The sequence below is a fragment of the Apis florea genome, unplaced genomic scaffold (genome assembly GCF_048593485.1).
Source record: "Apis florea isolate Af1SG1 unplaced genomic scaffold, ASM4859348v1 contig_26_pilon, whole genome shotgun sequence".
Classification (NCBI taxonomy): Eukaryota; Metazoa; Arthropoda; class Insecta; order Hymenoptera; family Apidae; genus Apis; species Apis florea.
Window position 1 is genome coordinate 343537 of NW_028256622.1, and position 12838 is coordinate 356374.

The 12838-nt window shown below is 32.2% G+C and overlaps 2 protein-coding genes across 3 annotated transcripts in view; one reads left to right on the top strand and one right to left on the bottom strand.

Annotated features, from left to right (window-relative positions):
* Positions 1 to 4107, bottom strand: part of LOC100863713 (mind bomb 1) — a 335118-nt gene extending 331011 nt beyond the window's left edge. For both annotated transcript variants that reach the window (XM_086907118.1, XM_086907119.1), the window contains exons 1-8: positions 3903 to 4107; positions 3177 to 3524; positions 2888 to 3088; positions 2689 to 2808; positions 2283 to 2612; positions 2055 to 2202; positions 1710 to 1951; positions 1394 to 1591 (exon numbers count right to left, since the gene is read on the bottom strand). In XM_086907118.1, coding sequence (XP_086763244.1) covers positions 1394 to 1591; positions 1710 to 1951; positions 2055 to 2202; positions 2283 to 2612; positions 2689 to 2808; positions 2888 to 3088; positions 3177 to 3524; positions 3903 to 4004 — 1689 coding nt within the window. In that variant the 5' untranslated portion in view covers positions 4005 to 4107. The remainder of the gene's footprint in view (positions 1 to 1393; positions 1592 to 1709; positions 1952 to 2054; positions 2203 to 2282; positions 2613 to 2688; positions 2809 to 2887; positions 3089 to 3176; positions 3525 to 3902) is intronic.
* Positions 4108 to 6909: 2802 nt separating this feature from the next.
* Positions 6910 to 12801, top strand: LOC100863596 (uncharacterized). Its single transcript, XM_086907107.1, has 7 exons — positions 6910 to 7355; positions 8094 to 8328; positions 10478 to 10619; positions 10713 to 11024; positions 11185 to 11335; positions 11625 to 11899; positions 12009 to 12801. The coding sequence occupies exons 2-7, from the start codon at positions 8120 to 8122 to the stop codon at positions 12219 to 12221; spliced, it is 1302 nt and encodes a 433-aa protein (XP_086763233.1). The 5' UTR covers positions 6910 to 7355; positions 8094 to 8119; the 3' UTR covers positions 12222 to 12801.
* The last annotated feature ends 37 nt before the right edge of the window (positions 12802 to 12838 follow it).

Below are 12838 nucleotides of genomic sequence, written 5' to 3' on the forward strand. Positions count from 1 at the left end.
GTAAGCTGTCGCGTTAATCACTCGCCGAGGAAGGAGCAACTTTATACCATAGTAGATTTGTACAAGAATCTACGACGTAGCTGAGGAATGTAAATTCAACTCGCATATAGGTACGCGAAAATAGGTTGAAGTTCTGAGCAAGTTCGAGATTAGTTCTAAGCAAAATCTCGTTGAATCTCTAGCAAGACACGAGATTTTGGTATTAGACCCCGGCGTAGATTTAGATTCGTGGCAAGATCTCGAGACAGGATTAAGATAAGGGGAAAATTAGAAAATCGAATTCAGAGGGTAGAAATTCGAGGGATTTTTAAATAATAAAGTTAAAAAGAATCGATAACTCTCGAGATCGAGAAAATTTCGAGTCGATCGAATATATTTTCTTTCTTCGATTTTAAAAAAAATATTTCATTACTCCGACGAGACGAAGAGAAAGAGAGAGAGAGAGAGAGAGAGAGAGAGAGAGAGAGAAGAAGCGAGACAAAAGAGGAAGTCGGTCTGTGGGAGGGGCGTATGCGAGGCACGTAAGTGTTGTTTATCGCAGAAAACGGTCCCAGTTGTCTTCAGGTTCGAATTGTTTCGAAGGAAAATAGGAATTCCCTGCGTTATACTCTATTGCCCGGACACCGGATATATAGAGAGGGGGCTTGATTATGCGCAACACGTATTCTCAAACACAATCCTGCGACACTCGTAACGCAGGTGGAATTCGAGGCTTCCTCCAGGCAGATAACTGAATTAATTAAGTCTCCTGCAAATGAGGAGATACCCATGTAACAAAGGTGAATTAACACTAATTCACATTCGTACGTGTGATTCTGCGCCGACCTTATCCGGAACCGGAGCCCAAAAACGAAGGAAAGCAAATTTCAGGTCGAGTAATTAAACCGAGGTAGAAAAATTCGCGGTAGACTCGTCGGCCGGAATTATCCACCGGGGGAATAAAAAATTAAACGAGCGTTCCATAACTAAACGAGCTATTCCCTCAACTATGATGATCTAAATATGACGATACGTGAGTACGTGTATTTATGCTACAAATATTTTTATGCGTTTAATGTTTTGGAAACAGCGAGAATTCTTTCTCTTTATTTTTCTGCGAATATATTTTCAAGTCAACGAAATTACTTGAGAGGAGAACGAGAAGAAAAAGCGCGTTAAAAAATTGCTTTAGTTTTCTAATAATATTTCGTTAAAATTTTTATACATAATAAATTTAATGATATATTATAATGTAAATGCACAGTAAAATATATATATATATGTATAAAAGTATTAAAAATAATCAAGACAAGTTTTAATATATATTTTAAAGTATGCTTGTGTCAATAGAGAAATATAAAAATTGCACGTGCAAAACAGAAGAAAATGAACGTAAGTAAATGAATGTACTTACCTGTAAACTTGGATGGCATCCTAATTCCAATAATGTACGCACGACACCGGCATGACCTTTGCTAATCGCGATATGGAGGGCAGTTAGGCGTCTCTTATTTCTGGAATTCAAATCAGCTCCGGCACCTGCCAATAATGCCATCACACCAGATTCGTCTCCAAATGCTGCATAATGCACGGCTCTATCTCCATCTTTGTCCTGAATTAATAAAATTAAAAATTATTTACTTTTAACGTGTTCGGTTAAATTTTTCAAATATATATATATGTATATATATATATATAATACACGAACAATGTATTAAAAAAATTCTTACCTCGATTTCAACATCTGCTTTATAACGAAGAAGAATTTTAACTACTTCTAAATGACCATTTTGACTTGCAGCTTGTAAAGCGGTATGACCAGCAAATACACCATTTACATCAGCCTCCGGTCTTTTTAAACATTCTTCGCATTTAGCAGCGTCACCATTTGCAGCGGTTTTCACTAGTTCTTCGTTTACATCACCCGAGACGTGTGTTTCAAACAATTTTTTCAATAATGCCGATAAACGTTCTGAAAAAAAAAAAAAAATGTTCAGAAATATTAATTCTTTTTTAAATTTCAAAAATAAAAGAAATAAAATAAATATATTTCGATATTAGATATTTCTACGCACCTCCACTGCTATTCCCTGGTACACTACCATCACTACTTGCAACTTTTGTAACTGCTTGAGGATTGTACGTCCAAGATGTACTACAAACTTCTACTTTTAAATCTCCGTCGTGATATATTTGCAAAACTCTACCAATCTTTCCCATAGTCTATAAGAATATAAATATTATTAAAACAAGTTTGTTAACGTATTCGAAAAATGATTACTTTTAAATTTTATAATACATACTGGTGCCATTGCTTCGGCCCATTCCCCGTGGCCACGTTGAAGTAGTTTTATTTTTTCTATATCATTACATATCTGCACCAAATCACCAACCGCAAAAGTTTGATTATCAGAACTCGAACTAGTAACTGGTACTGGTATTTGTACTTTTGTCAATACGGCAGGATTAAAAGTCCATCGATTACCGCTCGGATATGACACGACAATGTCATGATCTTCGTCAATGCCAACAACAGTTCCCGTAGTACCGAGACACTCGAACATACCGTCAGTCCAGCCACCATGACCGTGTTGTAACGATTGTACGATTTCCAACTCTAAATCAACAGTAACCTATAAAATAAATTTTATACATTTATAATATTAATTATAATACATACAATATTTATTACAATTATAATTTAATAACCTGATCTCCAATTTGTAATCCATGCGGTCCAGTACGACCTGGTCCCTGTTCACCTAATAATGGCAAATGATCTCTATAAACCGTTTGACCTTTAGCATCATTAACAACTTTTAAATCCGCCTGAAACATTAACAATCGCTTTTTACTTATATTATTCATATATTTATATTATTATCTATTTATTACGTTTCGAACTAACCATTCCTTCAAAACCAACGCGATACAAATTTTTGGCACCATTATCCCAAATAACATAGGCTGCTGAACGTGGACTGGCTGCAGACCAATCTTGAATTTCATTAACTTTGCCTCTTCGGCCATTTCCACCGTCTTGATCTTCCCACTGCCAATCAACACCTCTTACCACTCTTGCACCAGGAAATATACCACGAATTGCAATCTAATATTATAAAAAATAACATATATTACATATTGATATGATATGATATGATAATGAATAATAATGTAATATATAAAAACGTTAATACCTTTTTACTTTTACGTCTGGGTTCCAGTAATACTCTTTCACTTCCAGGTGTTGCTATACGATAAAATCTATGTCTAAGATGATGCTTGTCTCCATGATAACAAATAGAGCATAGATCATAATTCCCACATTCTGCACATTTCCAACGAATTCCAAAAATTGGCTGTTGCCTACATGTATCACACATTGTTCCATCATGTTTCACACCAGTTGGAGCTGAATCTAAGATTCTAAGATCAAATGCACCGGAACAACGATAATTAGCTGCTGTACCGTTATCCCAAACAACAACAACTTCTTCTGGAGACTCAAAATTTCTAACAGTTCCAACATGACCTTCTCCTCCATCCTATTATATTAAAAAAATTATATATAAAACATATTCGTTACATAAATATTCATCACGCATATTAATATAAAAATTATGCAATCTTGTGTAGAAAACAATTGTATAAAGTATTTTTTATTAAAAGATATCATTATAAAGCATGCCAAACATAAACGAAATTCGGCTAACGATAAATTAAACGAAATATTAAATATAATGTAATAACCTTAAACAAACATGTACGAGCTTTTTTACGATATTAGGAAAGAAAGTATCGTATGTTATATAAAAATATAAGCAGAGAAATATGAATGCTATCGTTAAAATAACATTTTTCACAAATATAATATGATATTTTGGATAAAAGCTACGTTAAAATCAGTTAACCTCTTGACTAACCTGTTTACCCCATTTCCATTCGGGTCCACGGATGACTCGAGCTCCGACACCCTCCATCATAAATCGCGTTGTACGAGTACCGGTACTCGCACCAGCTTCCATGACTCATTGGCAATAAAATTCAACTAATAATACGAAAAAATTAAAGATCGCGATACTCCCACCATGCACTAACACTGAAAAATACCGCCATCTTAGACCAATGTCAAAACATGTAGTACCAATTTCTGAAAATGAAATGTAAATCTTACATATATTTCATGTATTAAAGTAACGTTTCATGTATTAAACTTTAAAAATATATAATTTATAATATCATATCATATCTTAACTTTTATTACTACTACATTCTTTTATATATGTTTTATTATTCAATTAAATATTTTTATAGGGGAAAATTACAAATCTAGGGAATTTTATAATTTTACTCATGTTATCAAATTCAATTTTGTATAACATATCGAATAGTGTTCATATTTTATATTTGTTAAATTTCTTTTCATTATTTAAATCATTCTCTCTTAGGGAAAATAAATAATTATTATAAATAATTACTTTTGATTAAATTTATAATTGTATGTTTTCCCAAATTTAAATTAATAACATTATAAGTTTATTACAATATAAAATTTATTTATAATATTTGTTGCATATGATCAATCAGAATAATTTTTAGATAACAAATTATAATTCAATGTAAAAATTTTGATTTTCTTTCTGCATAATATATAATATATTTCATAGAAACACAAAGTAATTTGAATAATTATCAAAAATAAATTATTTTACCATTTAGATTAGTTTTTTCTCGTTGTAATTATTTCTCAAACCATTAATATTTTACAGAACATACGAAGGTATTGAATTTTCGTTATATATTGTCATTTTTGTACTCGAATATATATTTTTACGTTTACTAACAAGCAGGTCACTGACTTCACAACTTTCTGTGATTTCATCATACTCAATAACAACAAATTTTATTAATCCAAAGAAAATTCAAAATATACGTATAATAATATTTTAATTATATATAAATTTATACATAAATTCATAATTTAAAAATTTAGAAAGCAATGCTTTTTACGCTTATAATAATTTTAAAATTTCGAAAAGAATGCTTTCTACATTATCAAGTTATATATTTACAACTACCATATCTTCTCACGCGAAAATAAATGATTTACCGAATTTCTTGCATCATACGGTTGAAGTGTCTGCTTAACGCCTTACGCATGAATTATATGATTAATATGAATAGATATTTTTTTGTTAGAATGAACAAAGATAGCTTGCTATTACATTTCGAAAGAATACAAATAGTTTTCTTGAACTAGTATAGTATACTTTCCTAATAAAAACTATTAGAAAATTTAATTAAATTAAACTTCAAATGATCATTAATGTGAAATTTAATACACTTTAGAAAAAATTTACTTTACAAATTTAATATTATTTAATTAATTATTTGAATAACCATAATAAATATTCAATGTTTTTTTTATTTAATCTTCAATTATGATAATATCATATGGTATTTTTAACCTATATAAATTCTCTATTACAATTTCAGAAATCGGTGTTTTAGCATTTTTAAAATTCAATATTTCATCGAGAAGTTGACGAAATTCTGTCGTCTCTTGAATCATCATCATGCAGTTTCGATGCGCTTGCACGCGCGTATATTTCTAGACGAGCGTGTGGATTCGCGTGCCATAGGATACATATATACCTAAAACGCGTGACAAGCTGACACTGATTTTATACTCGTCGTGATTTCATCAGAAGAACTTGCTCCAAATCCCGTATTATGACAGAGTTCAAATAGAAGAATGGAACATTGAAAATTGCGGGGGGGGGGGGGGGAGAATGGAAAATTGCTTAAAGGTGTACGTAAAATTTCGAATAAAAAATCCCATAAAAAAAAACCAATAATATCAAAGTTGCTTTCATGGATGTAAAAGAAAAGAAATCTAATCTTCTTATGTTGTACTTCTACGTATACATTTTCTTGAATTGCGATTTAATCAACTGGCTAACCGTGAATAATTATAAATTCTTGAATTTGCAATGGATGTTGAATTAAGTATGTAATTATATTGTTATGTTGCAATTGAAAAGCTGTCAAAGAAAAAAGATTGAGGAAAAATTGAATATTGTTAATTATTGCCATTCCACCTTTATTCATTCAATAAAAAAATTGTACTTTCCCTATTTCTTTGAAATTTATTTCTTATTCATCTCTATATTGTTTTAATAACGTTCTGAAATATATCATTATTATTATTATTATAAAAGAAGATTTTTATTCACATACATACACATTAAACAGTATAATTTAAAAAAGATTTGAAAAAAAGAATCGAACCACCATTAAAACACCATTCAGCTTATCATATCAATTATCGTTATATACTATTTAATGTTATATTAATAAAGTTGATAAGTTTCGTTTGATAAGATCTAGGATTTTCATTACAATAAGAAATAATAATAATAATAAGTATTAATAGGATAACTTTCTTTTAATAATATATACAATTAGAATCGCAAATTTTCCTTACCAAATTCCTTTTTTTTTTTTTTACGATAACCGCAACTGTTTCGAATCTCGAAACAGAACATAGAGAATCAATGGCGTATCTTTTCCATTCCTTTTCTTCATTCTAAAAATTCTAAAAAGGAAAAAAGAAACTTTCTACATTTCTCCTCCTTCCTCTGTATGCTCCTTCTCTTTCACCATACAATATAACCTCACATTTGCGTAAATATATAACATGAAAATCGAACGAATACCAATACAATCGAAATTTTATCCCCGAAATCGTATTATACCTTTTTATCTGTACAAAAATTTCAAAAGATCAACTTTACTCAACTTTTCTCATCTCCATCAACTTCAACTCCCCCGTCCGACAAGTTGCATGCTTGCTTCTAGAAAGAAATGTTTCCCGCATTTACGTAAGCCGTATACGATCGGAGGGGAAGGTGGCCATCGGCGCCGCTTGTATCTAGCGGCTTGCTTTCGGGTGGACAGTCTTAATTCAGCTTCTGCACGAGCAGCTTCGTGGATTAGTTCCCTCCCTGGTGCATCAAGTAGTCTCTTTACATTTCTCTTCCTATTTCTTCTTATATACAACTCTTTGTACATCCCTTCGACGAGATTTATCGTAGCGCCCAATAATCGCGGCGCCCGAAGCTGCACCCAATCTTTTATTCTCTCTTTATCTAAAAGTCTCTGAAAGTTGAAAACGGGAAGGGAAAGCGTGAATCCACTCCAAGAGTATTAAGATAATTTATTTACCACTTAATAATACGCGAGAGAACAAGCGAGTTTTATTTATTTATTATTCCTCCGAAACTTGTATTACATATAGTTAGTAACCGACTCGATTTTATTTACCTGCCGAAACACGGGAAGCCCATCGACGTGTATACACGATTCTGCGCAATGTACGTACTTATTATAATTGTTTCATATATTCTTTTCTTTTTTTTTTTTTTTTTTTCTTCAAATTGCTGCTTATTCTCTTTCACGGATTTATGCCAAAGAGATAATTTTCTCTTAATATAGCGTTTATTTTGACCGGCTGTTGCGTCAGATTTATCGAAGATAAATTTGACGCACGATTAGATTTGTTTACTTCTTCAGATTCTTTCTCTTCTGAGAGGAAGAAAAGAAAAATCGAAGAATTTGAAAATTAAAGTAAGATAAGTTGAATTGTTTAATTGAATCTCGAGAATGAATTTCGACGCGTTTTCGAAAATACATTGTACTTTGTTGTACGAGGGCAGGATGTAAAAAGGAAAAATTTCGACGCATAACATGTAAACAAATAATCGTTATCGAGTCGAGACGCGTGGATACAGTGCTAAGTCGTAAAATATAGAATTTAATTTAAAAGCAATTAAGCATAGGCATATAAATAGTATATATCTGCCATGGCAATAGGAGATATTAGAAAAGTCTGATGATAATTTTAAGTGCGAGCATAATCAATTCACTTCTTGACAGTAATGATAACATTAGTTAAAAAGATTAAAATTAACGAGATAAGAATTCTAAATGCGTTCAATCCGTACGAAGTTTATTACATCACACGTAGAAATACATGTATAATAATTTTACCATTACTTTAATAATTCTTCAGAGCTTAAACAGCAGTTTTCCTATTCATTAAATTTCATTAGATTTCAAGGAGTTTCCCGTTAACAATATGCCGAGCAGTAAAACAAGAATCGCCATAATTGGTGGCGGTGTGGCTGGATTGGTGGTTGCTCGCCATACAACCGCCAAATTGGACACTTACAGTGTTACATTGTTCGAGCAAACCGATCAAGTCGGTGGAACTTGGATCTATACTGACGAAACCGATGTCGATAAACATGGATTACCGGTTCATAGCAGTATGTACAAAAATCTAAGGTGAGCTCGAAATTTCGCATTCTAATTTTTCGTTCCCGGTTCAACATCCTTTTGCATCGTTGATTTCTCAATTCTTCGGAATAAATAATTTTCAAGCTCGATCAATATGTTTAAGAAAATTCGAAAGAACATTTTTAATCGAAATAGTAAATTTTAAATGATCAGCCAATACTTTTTATAATTAAATATCATAATTAACAAAAAAATATTCCGAGAAATTATTATTATTATTCTTCGTTTAAATTCCCTTTTCGTAGCAATTTTATTAAATTGAATCGAAAATAATTTTAATAACGAAAGTGCGCACACACACACACCACACACACACACACATCGTGCACCCGATGAAGTGAAAATCTTAGAAACCTGATCGAACCGCATTCACTTCTGTTATTCAGAACGATCATTCATCATTCAAGCGCACGTTAAAAGATTGTATTTACGCATACCGCGTACACAGTGATCGGGACAGCGATTCAGTGATTCATATGCATCACTACGTAGACACTATCATTCTCGATATTGCTGCAACCAACAGACGTACTGCCGCCTTTGGTTAATATCGAAATCGGCGTGACATTTTCGGGGAGAGGAAAAGTTATCCACGGTAATAATTAGGGAAAACAAGTAATGTTTACAAGTTGTGAATCGAGGAAAAATCCGTTCGCAACAAGCTTTCACTTTGCAGCCATACAACACCGCTGAAAGTACCAGGTGTATATATCATATTTTTCACCGTTGAGAAGATATATAATTATGCACGTAAACCTGTAAGAATTGATATACCCGTGTTAAAGAAAAAAAAAAAAAAAAAAAAAGAAGAAATGATCACGTAGACGGATACGCATATATTTCTTTGGTAAAGGAGAAGGGTGTTCCCGTTTGCTCTATTTCTCAAACAACTTATGAAATGAAATTTTCTGTTCTGTTCCCGATTACAGTTATTTTCTCGATCAATTTTGCCGTAATGGAAAGCAAATACGGGGCGATCTAAATTGGATCCAAGACTTGAATAGGCGCAGTGAAATATTTCTAAACGGTTAAAGAATAATTAATAACGTATAATAGTTACGTAATTGAATATATAAAGGCAGTAAATAGCTTTCATAATAATGAATCATTCGATCGGCAAGGCATAAAATGACCAATGGTTTTCGTTTCATTTCTATTTTCATGCCATGTATATATTCGTGTGGGAATGGGAATAATTGCGTTTTAGTTCGAGATAAACTTTGCTGACACGAGATACGCTTCTTAACATAATAAAACAATCGGTTTAGCAAATTGTTCCGGTACAGAAAAAAAAAAAAAAAAAGAAAGAAAGGAAAAAAAATTTCTCGATACTTAATCGATATTTATAAATAAATCCATTAATATCGTTCAAATTGCATCGAAATAACGCTGTGGATACGTACGAAATAACGTTCTTCTATAAGAAAAAAAAAAAAAAAAGAAAGAGAGGAAAAAAAGGGGAAAAAATCGCGCTTTTCAACAGCAGATATTTCATAAAATGTGTGATAATATTTATGTATCGGTTAGCAATAAATATTACGAAACGTAGGAAAGACCTTGAAGATATTGGAACTATCATACTCGATTCTACGATGGTAGAATTGTGATTTAGTCGATTTAAAAAATGATATAATGATATTCCCTCGGTAATAACACTTTATTTATCGATCATTATTGACACAATCCCTTTCATCAAATATTATTTTTTTCTCTGGCAATAAATAGAAGGAATCGCGCTCAATAATTCAGAATTAATGAATAGGAGGATTATTTCAGAATTTATTATAGTACAGCATTATAGTATAGTATGCTTTATATGCCGTATGAAAGTTATAGTTCATATAAGCATTCGCGATGATTTATGTGTTTATAACGTTTTAATATTAAGGCTAACATCATTATGTAAAAGGAAGCATCATTCTGTCATAAATAATGTGTTGTGCATGTTGCTCTTATCAAGTTTGATAACGTAATCGGTATATAATATGAATTAAAATAATAATTGATATATTACAATTATATATTTTTATAAATATTATATATAATCGTTTAATCTCCATTCATTTAACATTTAATTTTATTGTAATGATTATATATATATATATATATATATATATATATATATATAGTATTACAGGACAAATCTTCCAAGGGAAATAATGCAAATACCCGATTTTCCAATGAAGGAGGACGAAGGATCGTCATTTGTTCATCACAGCGTAATTCGAGAGTATCTTTGGGATTATGCAAAACATTTTAATTTATATCCGCATATTAAGGTAGAATGGAAGAGTTTAAAAAAAAAAAATCTCGAATTACTCCATTGAATAATGGAGTTCTAATTAATTATATTTTATCATTTTAACTCCCAGTTAAACACATTGGTGAAACAAATGGAGCCAGAAACTTTACGAAATGGACAGACGATCTGGATGATCACGTATCAAGATTTAGAAACTATGGTGGAAACGACTAGAACGTTCGACGCCGTTGTTTTGTGCAATGGTCATTACACCGTAGGGCACATTCCACACATCCCGGGCATCGAAAGTTTTCCTGGAGAATCGATACACAGCCATCAGTACAGAGTGCCGGAAATGTTTGCCAGGAAGAAAGTTTGCATTCTGGGTGCATCTTGGTCTGGCATCGATATCGCCATGGAGATCTCTCAACACGCAGAAAAGGTATATATACGAAACTTATTACTCGATTATTTCGTATCTTGTCACTAAATAAAAGTTGTACGTTTTGAATTTTTTTTCTCATCGTATGTTGATGCTACATATGATGCAAACATTTTGTTTAAATTTCTGTTTAAAAAAACACACACACACGCGCGCACAGATATATTTAAGCCACAATCTACCTGAGAGTGTTGGTTCGCAAATGTCGAACGTCGTAGAGGAGAGGCCTGGAATCCAATCGATTCAAGGAAACATATTCATCTTCCGCGATGGTTCCACCGCTGAAGTAGACAACTTCATATATTGCACCGGTAAAAAGACTTGATCTCCTTCGTACATATAAGTGATCGAGGTATCCCAAAATTGATTATGCATAATGTAAACGAATGACGTCAGGGCCCTGTCGAATTTTCTTCAGGCCTGAATTAAAATATCTACGAAATATCTGAAACGCTTTATTTTATTTATTTTCTTCTTCTTCTTTTTTTTTTTTTTTTTTCGATTCTACAAATTATCAAATTTTGTCCCTTGTCGGTAGGACCCTGACCTTCTCGCTCGAATTTTCAATACTGCAATTTCGATGAAATATTGTGTTTTCAGGTTATAAATTTACGTATTCCTTTATGTCGACTAAAGTTGAGATGCGTACGGACGACAACCACGTCGAGCCGATTTACAAACACCTGATACACATGGATTATCCGAATTTATTCGTGATGGGATTGCCCGGAATAGTAATTCCATTTCCCATGTTCCATCTGCAAGCTCAGTATATTTTAGGTATTTTGGAAGGTCAGATCAAACTGCCTTCAACCAAACAAATGTACGAAGAGTACGAGATGGAGAAGAAAGCTCTGCTAGATCGCGGAATTCCGGTATATATATATATACATACATTTTATTAATGCCTATTTAATGTTTAAAAATAGATAAAAAAAAAATAGAAGGAAGAAAAAAGGAAGACTAATGCTTCTTCGTTTACAGCTAAGGCATATCGTCAAATTAAAGGAACGACAATGGGCGTACTACGATGAAATAGCCACGGCTGCTAAAATTCCAAGCTTCCGTCCAGTAATCAAAAAGATCTACGACCACTCGAATCAAATGCGCGAGAACGATTTCACCACTTACAAGAATTACCAATATCGCATAATCGACGATGAAAATTTCGTAGCTTGTTACTGTAAACCTTGTTAAGGTCTTAAACGCGAGGACCAGATATTTCAGATAATGATTATTTTGAACTGAATCAAAGTTCGCAATTGCTTCGCATTCTCAGTGATACTGCTTGCCCTTTTTCTTTAATTAAAAAGCAAAAGCACGTCAGCGTCTTTATTTGTCGGGCCGGAAATGTTAGTGTATACATTGTCGACGTAAAACAATTCGTAGGACGCTAGAAACTTCGAACGCGCAAATTCTTTTAGCGTTTCGCATACTTCTTTACGAAGTAAAGCGCGTGTCGAGACGAGAATGAATACATATTACGAAATCGAATGCATTAAGTAATGCTTGTATGTATAGAAACGCGTTTGATGCATTTAAGTATCATTTACAAGATACGTTTTAACGCGAAAATTGCACGTGTATGTGCATAAAGAACGCGTCAAATTGTATTGTATTGTTACTTATATCGATTAAAAATGAAGTACATTGTACAAATTATTAAAAAAAATATATATATATATTTTTACAAATGAGATAAACACCTGTTTGAACGTAAATAACAGGTTAAATTACTATGGTATAAATAAAATTATTCACATTGCACAAATTTAAATTGTTTCTATATTTTATATTTCATTTATAAAATTAAA